This window comes from Lolium perenne, chromosome 5 (genome assembly GCF_019359855.2).
Source record: "Lolium perenne isolate Kyuss_39 chromosome 5, Kyuss_2.0, whole genome shotgun sequence".
Taxonomy (NCBI): domain Eukaryota; kingdom Viridiplantae; phylum Streptophyta; class Magnoliopsida; order Poales; family Poaceae; genus Lolium; species Lolium perenne.
This window is the reverse complement of record NC_067248.2, coordinates 204424313-204439749: the sequence shown is the minus strand read 5'-3', so window position 1 is coordinate 204439749 and position 15437 is coordinate 204424313. Positions and strand designations below refer to the sequence as shown.

The 15437-nt window shown below is 45.7% G+C and overlaps 1 protein-coding gene across 3 annotated transcripts; it reads right to left on the bottom strand.

Annotated features, from left to right (window-relative positions):
• Positions 1-9503: 9503 nt before the first annotated feature.
• On the bottom strand, positions 9504-14776 carry LOC127301438 (hypersensitive-induced response protein-like protein 1). Of its 3 annotated transcripts, none has more exons than XM_051331684.2 (5): positions 14525-14776; positions 12668-12888; positions 10534-10654; positions 10217-10405; positions 9504-10113 (listed from the first exon to the last, which is right to left on the bottom strand). In XM_051331684.2, exons 2-5 carry the CDS (start codon positions 12854-12856, stop codon positions 9749-9751), a joined length of 864 nt encoding a protein of 287 aa, XP_051187644.1. In that variant the 5' UTR covers positions 12857-12888; positions 14525-14776; the 3' UTR covers positions 9504-9748. The 3 variants fall into 3 exon arrangements, with proteins under 3 accessions (XP_051187644.1, XP_051187645.1, XP_051187646.1); XM_051331685.2 differs by lacking the exon at positions 14525-14776 and adding an exon at positions 14381-14518; XM_051331686.2 differs by lacking the exon at positions 14525-14776 and adding an exon at positions 13497-13623.
• Positions 14777-15437: the final 661 nt, after the last annotated feature.

The following is a 15437-nucleotide window of genomic DNA, read 5'->3' as shown; positions in this document are numbered from 1 at the left end:
ATCGAGCATAAGTACTCCCTCTTGGAGTTACAAGCATCTACTTGGCCAGAGCATCTACTAGTAACGGAAAGCATGCAAGATCATAAACAACACATAGATATAACTTTGATAATCAACATAACAAGTATTCTCTATTCATCGGATCCCAACAAACGCAACATATAGAATTACAGATAGATGATCTTGATCATGTTAGGCAGCTCACAAGATCCGACAATGATAGCACAATGGGGAGAAGACAACCATCTAGCTACTGCTATGGACCCATAGTCCAGGGGTAGACTACTCACACATCACTCCGGAGGCGACCATGGCGGCGTAGAGTCCTCCGGGAGATGATTCCCCTCTCCGGCAGGGTGCCGAAGGCGATCTCCTGGATCCCCCGAGATGGGATCGGCGGCGGCGGCGTCTCAGTAAGGTTTTCCGTATCGTGGCTCTCGGTACTGGGGGTTTCGTCACGGAGGCTTTAAGTAGGCGGAAGGGCAAGTCAAGAGGCGGCACGGGGGGCCCACACCATAGGCCGGCGCGGCCAGGGGTGGGGCCGCGCCGCCCTAGGGTTTGGCCACCCCGTGGCCCCTCTTCGTTGACTCTTCGGTCTTCTGGAAGCTTCGTGGCAAAATAGGACCCTGGGCGTTGATTTCGTCCAATTCCGAGAATATTTCGTTACTAGGATTTCTGAAACCAAAAACAGCAGAAAACAAGAATCGGCACTTCGGCATCTTGTTAATAGGTTAGTTCCAGAAAATGCACGAATATGACATAAAGTGTGCATAAAACATGTAGATAACATCAATAATGTGGCATGGAACATAAGAAATTATCGATACGTCGGAGACGTATCAGATGTCTAAGTTGAGAATAATCAATAGCGAGAAATCCAATGCGAGCTTTCTCCTTAGACCTTTGTACAGGCGGCATAGAGGTACCCCTTTGTGACACTTGGTTAAAACATGTGCATTGCGATGATCCGGTAGTCCAAGCTAATTAGGACAAGGTGCGGGCACTATTAGTATACTATGCATGAGGCTTGCAACTTGTAAGATATAATTTACATGATACATATGCTTTATTACTACCGTTGACAAAATTGTTTCATGTTTTCAAAATCAAAGCTCTAGCACAAATATAGAAATCGATATTTTTCCTCTATGGAGGACCATTCTTTTACTTTCAATGTTGAGTCAGTTCACCTATTTCTCTCCACCTCAAGAAGCAAACACTTGTGTGAACTGTGCATTGATTCCTACATACTTGCATATTGCACTTATTATATTACTCTATGTTGACAATATCCATGAGATATACATGTTACAAGTTGAAAGCAATCGCTGAAACTTAATCTTCCTTTGTGTTGCTTCAATGCCTTTACTATGAATTATTGCTTTATGAGTTAACTCTTATGCAAGACTTATTGATGCTTGTCTTGAAGTACTATTCATGAAAAGTCTTTGCTATATGATTCACTTGTTTACTCATGTCATATACATTGTTTTGATCGCTGCATTCGCTACATATGCTTTACAAATAGTATGATCAAGGTTATGATGGCATGTCACTCCAGAAATTATCTTTGTTATCGTTTTACCTGCTCGGGACGAGCAGAACTAAGCTTGGGATGCTGATACGTCTCCAACGTATCGATAATTTCTTATGTTCCATGCCACATTATTGATGTTATCTACATGTTTTATGCACACTTTATGTCATATTCGTGCATTTTCTGGAACTAACCTATTAACAAGATGCCGAAGTGTCAGTTGCTGTTTTCTGCTGTTTTTGGTTTCAGAAATCCTAGTAACGAAATATTATCGGAATTGGACGAAATCAACGCCCAGGGTCCTATTTTGCCACGAAGCTTCCAGAAGACCGAAGAGGAGACGAAGTGGGGCCACGAGGTGGCGACACCATAGGGCGGCGCGGCCCAAGCCCTGGCCGCGCCGACCTAGGGTGTGGGCCCCTCGTGCCCCATCCTGACCTGCCCTTCTGCCTACTTAAAGCCTCCGTCGCGAAACCCCCAGTACCGAGAGCCACGATACGGAAAACCTTACTGAGACGCCGCCGCCGCCAATCCCATCTCGGGGGATTCAGGAGATCGCCTCCGGCACCCTGCCGGAGAGGGGATTCATCTCCCGGAGGACTCTACGCCGCCATGGTCGTCTCCAGAGTGATGTGTGAGTAGTCTACCCCTGGACTATGGGTCCATAGCAGTAGCTAGATGGTTGTCTTCTCCTCATTGTGCTTTATTGTCGGGTCTTGTGAGCTGCATAACATGATCAAGATCATCTATCTGTAATTCTATATGTTGCGTTTGTTGGGATCCGATGAATAGAGAATACTTGTTATGTTGATTATCAAAGTTATGTCTATGTGTTGTTTATGATCTTGCATGCTCTCCGTTATTAGTAGATGCTCTGGCCAAGTTGATGCTAGTAACTCCAAGAGGGAGTATTTATGCTCGATAGTGGGTTCATGTCTCCGTGAATCTGGAGGGGTGACAAGAACCTCTAAGGTTATGGATGTGCTGTTGCCACTAGGGATAAAACATTGGTGCTATGTTCAAGGATGTAGTACTGATTACATTACGCGCAATACTTAATGCAATTGTCTGTTGTTAGCAACTTAATACTGGAGGGGGTTCGGATGATAACCTGAAGGTGGACTTTTTAGGCATAGATGCATGCTGGATAGCGGTCTATGTACTTTGTCGTAATGCCCAATTAAATCTCACAATACTCATCATAATATGTATGTGCATGGTCATGCCCTCTTTATTTGTCAATTGCCCAACTGTAATTTGTTCACCCAACATGCTGTTTATCTTATGGGAGAGACACCTCTAGTGAACTGTGGACCCCGGTCCAATTCTCTATACTGAAATACAATCTCTTGCAATCTTGTTCTCTTGTTTTTACGCAAACAATCATCATCCACACTATACATCTAATCCTTTGTTACAGCAAGCCGGTGAGATTGACAACCTCACTGTTTCGTTGGGGCAAAGTACTTTGGTTGTGTTGTGCAGGTTCCACGTTGGCGCCGGAATCTCTGGTGTTGCGCCGCACTACATCCCGCCGCCATCAACCTTCAACGTGCTTCTTGGCTCCTACTGGTTCGATAAACCTTGGTTTCATACTGAGGGAAAACTTGCCGCTGTACGCATCACACCTTCCTCTTGGGGTTCCCAACGGACGCGTGTTGTACGCGTATCAATCCTCTTCTTCATCTGACTCCTCGAAGACTTCATCTTGAGACGACTCAGCTCGTTTGTCCTGAGGTGGGAGAGGCCCGAGACGCTTGAACACTGAAACTTCATTAGTTCCCTTCCTCTGCGGTCTACATTCTGGGCAGTTCTCGATCGTAGGCAATCGGCTCATTCCTGAGTCCCAGCAGTGTTTAAAGAAAGGACAGTTCCAATGCCTATCCATATCTTCTTGCTCTCTTGACTTCCCTCTAGCGTGACGCTCGTACCCTTCATCGTCTCTATCATATCGATGATACCTCCTGTCATCTGCATCAGACCGATGATATCTTTCGTCATCCACGTCGTAGCGCCGACGTCGGTCATACTGCTGCTCATATTTGTTAAGGAGATGCGCGGAGAGTGGTCGTTGATACCGCACGCTTCTCACTTCTTTTTCTGTCAGGTACCGTCTGTTATCATGTTGGGGCCGGTCGCGTGGATCGGCCTCCTCTTTCTCCTTGCCACGGGAGTGACTGCTTTCTGCTTTATCTTCGCTATGGCGGGTCCTAAGCCCTGCCATGTTGACATCAAAAGAGAAACCTGGCTCGCATCTCAGGGAGTGACTGAGATCCACCATGTTGACGCCAGTAAACGGATGTGTGTCTACTTTCATGGTAAATTGTCCGAAGATTAATCGGCCTGACTCTATCGCCATTTGAATCTGTGCGCGCAACACCTTGCAGTCGTTGGTGGCATGGGTGAACGTGTGATGCCATTTGCAGTATGGCCTACCGTTCATCTCTTGTGACGTAGGAATTTTGTGGCCTTCGGGTAACTTCAGCTGTTTCTCCTTCAGCAGCAAATAAAAAATCTGCTCAGTTTTGCTTAAATCAACGGCACACCCCTTTGCAGGCCCTGGTTGTTTCACCCATTTGCAGGACACGGGAACTGCCGTCCGAGTCCATTCAGCCACGGCGACTTCCTGATCTTCCGCAAGGTCTTCATCCTCCTCAGCGTCGACCAGGCCTATCGTGCGCTTGAACTTGTCTTGGTACAATTCTGGGTGGCGCTGTTCATACGAAGTTAGTCTCTGGACCATGTGCGCCAACGAATTGTACTCCACTTGGAACGTCAGATCCTTGAGTGGCACTGCGAGGCCTGCCACGGCCAGCTCGACTGCTTCTTTTTCAGATAAATGAACCGAATAACATCGGTTCTTGACAGTTCTGAAACGTTGAATGTATTCAGACACCGTCTCTCCTCGCCTTTGCCGAACCTGCGTCAGATCGGCAATGCCCGCTTCGGTAACCGAATGATATTGTATGTGAAACTGCTCTTCCAGTACGCTTCCATGTCCGAACTGAATGCGGGGGTAGCGAGGTATACCACCCAAAGGCTGGACCCGTGAGAGATTGGGCAAAGAACCTCACACGTAGCGGTTACGATCTTTGAAACCATGCCCAGCTGTGCCAAGTATCGGCTCACGTGCTCGATGGAGCTAGATCCTTCTGATCCACTGAATTTTGTGAAGTCAGGGAGCCGGTACTTAGGTGGCAGCGGGATCAGGTCATACTCATTGGGATACGGCTTGGAATAGCCGATTGTTTTCTTCTTCGGCAGGATACCGAACTGGTCTCTCAAGATTGCGCTGATCTGATCCACCGTAGGGGCTGTAGGGGTTGAGCTTTCATGACTCGTTGCAGTGGCATATTTAGTTAGCCACGCCTGTTTCTCAGCATCTGCTCCAAAACTCCCTGCTGTTCCAGCAATCCCTCCTGCCGTAACAATCGCTCCTGCTCCGGCAATTCCTCCTGCTGAAGTTTGGATCGCGCGCGTCCAGTTGTTGCAGTCCGGCACGTATATGCACACGTATCCATGTGGGATTTCCTTGGGCGGCTCATACAAGAATTGGTAGTCGCCAGGATCACCTCCAACCTTGTAGACAACGTATGCCGGTGAACCTTGTTGCTGTGGAGCTGCCATCGCGAATGGCAGTGGTGGCCTGGTGTGGAATGGTATCTCTCCCTGGTGAGTCCCTAAAGCAGGTCCTGAATGAATACTGATGTTTCATGATTTCTTGCACCACACGAAGCGCAACTCGTTCAAGCGTATTCACCAGGCTCTCAGAATGCCGATGTAGAGAATGAGCCACAGCATAGTTAATTTCTTGGCGCAGGGCTCTGGTACGTTCCTCCGAAGGGAGAGACAGATCTAATCCCTCGAACGCGCCTTCGGGTGTGAATCCTTTGAACCTGATGCCGTGCGAACGGGTCTTCTCAAAAGAGCCGATGAGATCCGCTTCAAAGATGGCCTTCAGCTCATCGTATTTCTTCTTATGCTCTGCAGGTAGATCCTCGTACTTGATCAGTTCGTCCGACATCTTGGCTGCCGATGTTGACGTGGTTGTTGTAGAAAGTGTCCCACCGGGCGTGCCAGAATGTGTTGCCTGCCAAAACCCACCGGCGAGCAGTGGTTAAGCAACACGAAGAGCCGGGAGACTCCCAAGACTGCTAAGTGGGCCCTAGTGCCTCGCGTCGTCCCGCAAAGTCCCAGCACACGTCCTGGCGGTTGCAAGGGCGTGCCACCTGACCTATACCTGATCAGGAAGGTGTTGGATTGCTTCAACTAGTCTCCTGCATGGTAGACACGTAAACATTAAATACGAGCCCGATCGGCTCTCAGGTTGCCCTGTGGATCGGCTCAAAGAGCCGATCGCCCCATGGTTCACGTTGGATTTACGATGACATGGGGATCCTGCTTGATCAAAACAAAGCTAAACCAATATACGACAATTTAGGGTTTTCACCGCATAATCGGAACATCCTACGCGTAGTTGGGCCTAGCAGATACGAAAGATGATGGAAACTATCCCTAAAAGAGGCCTAAAAACCAACGTTAAGTCAATTCCCGGAACATCCCTTATAGGAACGGTAAAACAACACCTCACGCACTACCGGATCATCCAACCCCAGCATAAGGCCTAATCATGCAGATATTAAACTAATCCTTGAAACAAGGAGCAACTATAACAGATTGGATCTACTAAGTAACGAACAAGAAAGGTGCTGCCCTTACACCTGAATAGGTGTAAGGACAGCTAGATATCGAGGGACGGCATTGCTAAGCAAATATGCATAAGAAAAGCATCAATGCAAGCCCCAAAACATCTACGATAAATAGTGCTACTCGCCATCAACAACGCTTCAGCACGAGTAACACAAGGTAACGAATAAACGTATACTGCCTAGATCGCAAGATGCGATCTAGGCAGCATGATGCTTACCCGGAAGAAACCCTCGAAATAAGGGGTGGCGATGCGCCTGGTTTGTGTTTGTTGTGAACGTGATTGTCCTCCTTTCTCAATAACCCTAGATACATATTTATAGTCCGTAGACTTTCTAACGTGGGAGTAATCCCAACCGTGCACGAGCCAAATTCTATCTAACCGACACGTATCCTACTACATTTACAGATACACAGGCAAACTAGCCCAAACTTTGTATACAAGGCCGATTCATGTAATTCTTCCAGGTATATTCTTCAAGCCCATCTTAATCTCGGCCCAACTCCAATGCGGTCAAATTCTGGCGATAACATCATGACATATGCCTAATGTTACAAAGTTCGTGTCAGTTTACCGGGGATTTAAATATTCGCTCCTTCAAGGGGATGAGGCGAGAAGATCCCTTGCATCCATATCTTTTTTTTCTTACATGCCGGTGGATTGATAAGACTTCTTTCGCAAGCCAAGATAAATGGTGCACTAAATGGTGTCCATGTATGCCAAGAAACACGATGGGTGACTAATCTGCTTTTTGTTGATGATTTTCTATTCTTAATGCATACCAATGCATCCAATGATAACATTTTTAAGAATATCATTGATCAATAATGTTTACCATCTACACATTTGGTTAGTGAATCAAAATCGAGCATATTATTTAGCCCAAATACTCTTGTTGAGGTCCAGGAGGAGGTGTGCATTATTTTAAACATCATGACAGAGGCCTTAGCAGATAAGTACCCACTAAAAGAAATAGGTCCATCTACCACATGTTTTTCGTGGTAGAAGTGACACCTTTTCTCTAAACGATTTCTGTCATGCAAACTTGAGGAAATCGATACTCTGGTTGATGGAGAATTGTATATATTGATCTACCATGGTTTACAAATTTTCATGGTAGATGTTATCTCTTGGCATGTTATGTTGAGGATTTCATATGTTTCCTTAGTTTCCTGTTCAGTTCTATAATTTGCATCTAGGGTTGCAACAACAACATCTTTTTGTTCGAATACTTTGAGGTTGATTAACTGAAATGGTTGACATAATGGATATATACGAGAAAGTGGAGTGTCACTGCTGCTCTTTGAAACAAGACCAACATTTGATGTTGGGGTCCCTATTATTCCTAAGATAAAAATAAGTTACGATAGGCGAACACACCTCCATGTTTATTGTAAAAGAATTTTGAATTTTTCATTGGTCAGATATAACGAAGCGAGCAATAAACTAGAGTGCATGTAGACTAACCTAACTAGAGTGTGAGGCAAACACAAACATAATGAATCAAGCAACTAATATCATGTGTCCGCGCATAAGAAGAACCTAGCAATTACACAGTCAAAATAAGCATGCATGCTTTTTTATGATCCTTATAAGTGATGAAGACCACAACAAATTACTTATAAACCAAAATGAGAATCTAAATAGTGTGTGCCTCGTAAAAACTAGCCAAGCCAAATCATTTTGTAATTGGAGATACAATAGTTGGCCACATGCAAAAGTAGCACAAGAGCTCCATCTTTTATGACACCTAGAACTATTCGATCTCCGATTGCTGAATGTGGCATTATTCTAATCACACAGATAGCCCCTTCGATAAATAATCAATGGAACCAATGGATCGCCTTATATAAAGTAGTGAATCTTTTCAAACTAACAAGCTATCAAACATTGTGTGCTTCATATCAACAACCAACTTATTTTTGTATATGTTTTAATCATCAGCCAACAAAAAGAACAAACAACAAACAAGCAATTGAACCATTTTATGCCAGATATAGAGTACCTACCATAAAATGAAAAGCACAAACAAGGAAGATGTCATGATAATGATGTCATGATAATAATTGGACTTGATACATCAAGCAGCCACAATCATACTCCCTTCAGGTACCACTATTGTAGTTGAGAATACACTCTTGTACACTCAATTAACACATCCCCTTATAAGTTCCAATGATTTTCAATCAGATGATTTCCATTTAAAATATTTTAAGTGGATAAGAACGATTTTTAACAAAAATCAATGAATATGAGGAACAAACCCTTGAATTTTTTTCTTTACTTTTATTGGATCATACTATATATGCACCAAACTCACACCTTATGGTGTGTACAACCTCTTTTGCATAGTCTTGATAAATTAAAGACTTGGCATGTTATCGAGGAACAAGAATGATGAGAAAAAACATAGTTAATTTGGTTGGTCACAATTAACCAATTCAAAAATTTCCTAAATCTTTAGGTTTTGTATCCATTGTATGTACCCATAGAAATTAATTATCAAAGGATCTCATCTCAACTTAAAAAACAAGTTACTTATCAAACCATTCAATGATTATGCCGTGACACTAGGCCACTAGCTATCCATCTAGAACATTCAGTACCTTACGTGCGTATTCATAATGGATGGGTTGAATCAATAATAAAAATGTAAAATCGATTGCTAGACCACTATTGCAGAATTGCAATTTATCGACATCTTAGTGGAGACATGCGGTTTTAGACCCATAGATCTGATACAAATCAAACCAACTACCTATCATGAAACTTCAGTGTTCCAACTAGTATAAAAAATCAGCCAAATATTAGTGCAAATGAAGTATCGATGCTCTATATGGGCCACTTACTGTAGATTTATATGAAAGTCCCTAATAGATTTAAAATTCCAAATCTAGATACAAATCACAACATATATTGTCTAACACATCAATTGATGTAGAGTTTAGGGGTTATCTTCATTTTAGAAAGAAGTCACTGTGTGGCTTGAAGAAGTCCAATAAAATGTTGTATAACCAGCCCAGTGAGCTCTTTCTCGAGAAAGTATACTAAAATAATTATGATGGTTCATGCATCTTTACGAAGAAATACTCTCTATCAATTATTTCAGTATATGCTGATGACCCAAATATCGTTGGTGACATGCAGATATATGTTGTTGCACACAATCATTTAAGGACAGAATTTGAGATTGAGACATGGGAAAGACCATGAGGCACAGAAATGAGGCAGAAGCATCACAGCAAGTTCATCGCCACATGCAGATATCAAGCTGAATCCCCAGCGATTAATATAACTTTTTCTTCCTGACATCAATAACCTGGTCAGCAATCTCAAATATTGAAATATTGATTATGCTTTCATAAGTTCATCCAAAGTACTATATGCCACAACCCACACATGGTTCCAGACAAGCCATAATAAAGCAGAGACATAGATAATGTAGCTAGCAGACCACAAACTAACACCATCAGCCATAATAAGTTCATTCTGGCGAAGCCAAACTACTTCTGAGCAGCAGACTGGCCCTGAAGAAGCCCGTTACGGATCTGCGTGGCGATGTCGCTCACCGCACCCGGGCCGTGGGGGATGAACACCGCCGAGGACTTGGAGGACGCGCCGATCTCCTTCATGGTGTCGAAGTACTGTGTGATCAGAACCATGTCCATCACGTCCTTGGCGGTGGTGCCGGGCACGTTGACGGAGAATCCCAGGACGCTGTCCCTCAGACCATCCACGATGGCCTGGCGCTGGCGGGCGATGCCGAGGCCGGACAGGTACTTGGCTTCCGCTTCACCCTCGGCGCGCTTGATCTGGACGATCTTCTCAGCCTCCGCCTTCTCGTTTGCAGCCACCCTCATCCTTGCAGCTGAAAAAAGTATAAGTATCAAATCACAATGTCAGTATATGCTGGAGGTTAGAACTAAGTACCTTTTGTCAGGTTTTGATCATCTGAGAGCTTAACAAATTACCTGCATTGATCTCATTCATTGCCTGCTTGACGCGGGCGTCTGGCTCAATGTCAACGATGAGTGTCTGCACGATCTCAAAGCCATATGCTGACATAGCCTTCTCAAGTTCGTCCTCCACAGCCTTTGCTATGTCATTCTTCTGCTCAAAAGCATCATCCAGGAGGAGCTTTGGAACACTTGCCCTTATCACTGAAGATATCAAGCAAATACGCTAATTACTATACGATAACATGATAATGAGATACAGCGAGGTGTATCGGTGCTGATAAGACTATATTAACAAGAACACTTGGAAACTAGCAACTCAAACAGCATACCGTCAAATACATAGGCTTGGATCTGGGACTTTGTGTTGGACAGCTTGTAGAATGCATCACTTTCTTTGCCAGCCAGAGGTCGATACTGAATTGATGCAACAACAGTAACAAACACATTGTCCTGCAGAAATTCAGATGTCAGCAACATCACAACAATTCTTAATACCAGAAGAAAAAATACATGTAGAATGATATCAATGACACTGTGACCTTTACGATAGTTTCAGTGTCCTTCATTTTATGAAAGAAAGGAGTGAATAGCATAAAACCACCACATTGATGGTGAAATTTACCATATACTACCACTTTATGTTTACGGGACAAAAAAACCACCACATTTTGCTCGGTTTTTTGCGGAATGCCCTAAACCCGAATTGAACGCGAATTGACAGGGAATTTGACTAGTCAGGGCTGAGGTGGCATCACAGTTAGTGAACCTGCTGACGTGGACCTTGGTCCCACCTGTCAGGCAACATTAAAAAAAATAAAAGTATGGAAAATCGGAAAAAGAGAGATCATCTGCTTCTCGATCCCGACCCGACCGTGCTTCTCAGGCCGCCGCCGCGCGCTTCTCCGGTCAGGACGCCGCCGCGCGGGCGCCGCCGATGAGCGCCGCTGCCGGTGCGCTCCTCCTCGCGACCGAGGGCTGGCCCCCTACCTCTACGCCTCTCCCTCTCCACTCGCGCGAGGGCGCCGTCGGCGCAATCCTGCTCGCGGCAAATGGTCCTGGCCACGGACCACCGCCGGCGCATGCCCCTACCTCTCCGCCTCCACAGCGCGAGCGCAGCTGGCCCCTACTCCACTCGCGCGCTCGCGGCGGCCTTGCCATGGAAGAATCGCTCCATCGCGCCGAAGGCGTGAAGGTCCCCGCGTGAATCTTATCAGCACCCCAGTTCGGCCTTGTCCTGTTCTCCATTTTGGCCGAAGGAATCGAGCCCTGGTGCTTCCATTCGTCGACATCGTCGTCGTCTTCTCCACTTCCGGCCAAACTCGCCGTCGTCCAAAATTGCTTTGCCTGAGCGAGAGGATGAGTCCACCCGCCGCTCGTTCTCTTTCCCGAACCACGCCGCCATCCGGATCCGATCCACCCGCCGCTCGGTTTCCTCCCCGAACCACGCCGCCGCCATGTCCAGCGTCTGGCGGGAGGGCACAGCGAGGAGGGGGCCGCGCTGGTGGCGCTGGTGGCGAGTATGGCCGCAACCTGGCCGGCGTTGGTCTCGCCGGCGGCGAGGACCGAGCCACGGCCCGCACCGGTGATGAGCTCGCGGCGGCGGTCTGACGGGAGGGCACAGCGAGGAGGGCGGCGGATGGGCACGGTGAGGCGGCGGCGGGCGGGCTTGGCGAGATCCGCGGCGGTGCACTGGCACGGCGAGGCGGCGGCGGGCGGGCTCGGCGAGGTCCGCGGCGGCGGACGAGCAAGGCCAGGCGGCGACGTGCGGGCTCGGCCAGGCGGCCAGGCGTGCGGGTGCGGACGGTTTGGGATTTTTTTTACAGTTTTTTTGGATTTTTTTAATTGAACTATTATATGGGTCCACTCCATCTCACAGATTCCTGCCACAACATCACTTACAGCAGACCCCACCGGTCAGAAATTGTGTCAATTTCGGATCAATTCGGGTTTAGGGGATTCCGCAAAAAACCGAGCAAAATGTGGTGGTTTTTTGTCCCACAAACGTAAACTGGTAGTATACGGTAAATTTCGCCATCAATGTGGTGGTTTTATGCTACTCCCTCTCTCACAGTTTATAAGGCACGCGCGTACCCCTAGGTTGCAAATTTGATCAAGTTAGCATTAGTTATATGTTATAAAAATTATATCATTAGAAAGTTCAGATGTTGTATTTTCTAATGATATAATTTTTGTATTATATAATTTAAATTATATAGGTTAAATTGATGACCTAGGGGTACGCGCGCGTCTAATAAACTGTGAAGGAGGGAGTATTAACTCTGAAAGAAAGTAACAGGAAAAACAATGTGTCTTCAAACAGAGATTCCTAATCCACCAAGAACTAATGTTCAGTGCGATGTTAGGCCTTGAAACTTTTTATAAGACAGAAATTATGATTGCTTCAGCTTCTTCAGACAATAAAACACAGGTATGCAACTATTTAAATGAGCCTTTAGGACGAACCTTTGTTTTAGTCTCACAGCGCACATCCAGTTGCTGCAACCTGAGAGTGAGATGGCCAGCTACACGTTTCCCAACCATCCAAGGCAGGCAGTGGCATCCTGGTTCTAGCACACTATCGAACTTCCCAAACTGCTCTCTGATGGCCACGGTCGACTGATCAACTTGAACACAACACAACAAATTGCCCATGACTGCAGGCTTCAGACCGCTTCAGGGAGTACCTGGATATTTCGTGCATCACTAAGTAAATCAAAAATATGTTGACAATGGATATATGCATAATCAGCACTAACTCTGTTTACAAAAATGAATCATCAGTAGTAACTACATGATGACAATACTTTTGTTGAAAGCAATTCCTTAGGCACACCTTCTAGTCTGCAAGCTTTTGCGGACTCACATCGGCCGAGGAAGACAAACTAGTATGCCTCTCTAAACATCTAGGAATATATACCCCAGCCAAACTATTTGTTCTAAATTTCCAGCTACCGATACTGAATTTTCATTTTCTCAGTAAACAAACCTGATGTCTAAAACTTGGTGGTTAATCATTCAATGATGCCACAAAACGAATTTCAGAAACTAAAATACTCAAGTGCAAAATGTTTTAATTCGTTTGCAAGCATAACAAGGCTTCAGAGATGAATATTTGAATATAAGAGCTTTCTGTAGAACTGCACAATAAACAGGGCAGGCACAATAAACAGGGCAGCGAAACGATTCTAACAAAATTAACAACGCCATGTAGAACAATATCAAATCTTGGAAGCAATTCAATGAGAAAATGTTTAATACAGAGCAAGGAATAGTAGAATGCAATAGAACATGCCTGAAGAGAATGCTCAGCTAGTCAGCTGGTATAAGGTTGGGGCCAAATGACTAACAGGGTATGTTGTTACGCTGCAGCCAATGCGCCTTATAAGCACATGGACGCACTACAGGCCTACAGGCTGCTCAGTAATAGCACAATTTGTTATCTGTGTCCACGTTGGATGGATAATTGGACTTTGGACAGAACACCGAGTGCATACGCCATCCTAAGCATTCACTAATCACCCACTTGCGGGTTTGAGATAACCTACAAACATATTAATCACTTTCATTGGCGTACAGAACAGTTAGACTAGACATTGACAATATACTGAAGACTGCAACTGGTTCATCCGAAATTTCCAATGGATTGATGTGAAAAGTACTCAAGGTATGAAAAAAATCAATATATAAAAAATATAAAGACTAGATCCAATTATCCAATCATTACTGGTTCTTTTTCAAAACGCGAAATTTCCAGCAAAATCACTCAATCGCACAAAGTCTTGTTGGCTTTATAATCGTCAGGGAATTGCAGTGGATATGGAGGAAACGACTAGAATTTGGAGTCGTTGCAGCACAAGAAAGCGCGTGCAGAAAGATTTGGGTAAATTCCCCCTCAGTGCTTGGTTTATATATTCCTTTGTATATCTGAAGATAGAGACGGTAAGGCAACGGAACAAGCAGAGAAATAATCAAGGGGGAAATTGCGCGGGAGACAACGGTGTGGGTTGCGGACCTCAGCGACGCGCAAAGATTTCGCACTACAGACTTCACAAAACCAAGAACGAACAGGAGCAAAGCAAGATTGGTCAGAAACAGAGAGGGAGAGAGAGACAGAAGAACAAGAACATGAAGCCGAAAAACACAACTGGGGGAGATCGATGTTCCTCAAGATCGTACCCTAACACTGTGACACAACCAGCCAGCCAACAAAGCAGAATCCGGAAGCAGAGGAACCACACCAAAATTCTTCGGATAGAGAGGGCGCCAATCGAGGAAGAAGAAGGGGGAAAATGAGGGTTTTTGGATGCGGTCTTTCTTTACCTTCCGCTCCGGGGCTTGGAGACGCGGAGAAAGGGGAAGTGGAGTGTGGAGTGTGTGAGGAGTGCGACGACGGCGTCTGTCTGTTTCTCTCCCCGCCAACCCCAACAACCACGACGACGACCCTAAATACTCGGTGCGGGACACCGCATTGTCTAGGATTAGCCGGAGGTTCTACCATCCGACTGTGAAAACCATCGCGATTTGCCCGCCGTCCGGCGGAGCAACCACGAGCGAAACCGCTGCGCTCTGATCAGATAAGGCAGTGGAAATCTTTTTCTCCGCCTGTCTGCTTTCTTGACTGAGCAGCTGCTTTTCGGGCCCAGACGACCATCTTTCTACCCAAGATCAACACCGTAGCTGGCCCCGCCACCACGACGAAGACGAGGAGGCGATGGAGGATAATGCCAACCATGCAACCAGCACATGGTTTCTGTTGCCCACTCGTCCTACTCTTCTCCCATTTAGGTTTAGAAATCAGATCCTCGGGGAAACCTTCATGCGCGACGTGTGAAGCGTATGGATATTTTTGATCCATGCCGTGCACCGTGAAGACGCACCTAACACACCGAACGCGCCAACTCCAGGAATAGTTGTTTCAGTGGCGCAAGCAATTGTGCTAGCTTTGTCTTGTGTGCAAGTGAAGTAGGCCTGTGTGGCCGGATGTGAGCGCTGAGCAGTGTGAGTTATAAGAGCATCTTCATCGGCAGATCGAGTAGTGATCTTTATAGCCTCCCAACATAAAATAAGCTTTCACCATCGCCCCCTAAAAACGCCAACACATTTTTGACACTTTCAATCTGCGCGCGGTACGGTACACATGAGGATGATTGGGAGCGTCGACTACAAACTCTAGCTCAAAACTCCGTCCCAAAATATAAGGCACTGCCTCCTCTCCCTCTCGTCTCCCTCCCGT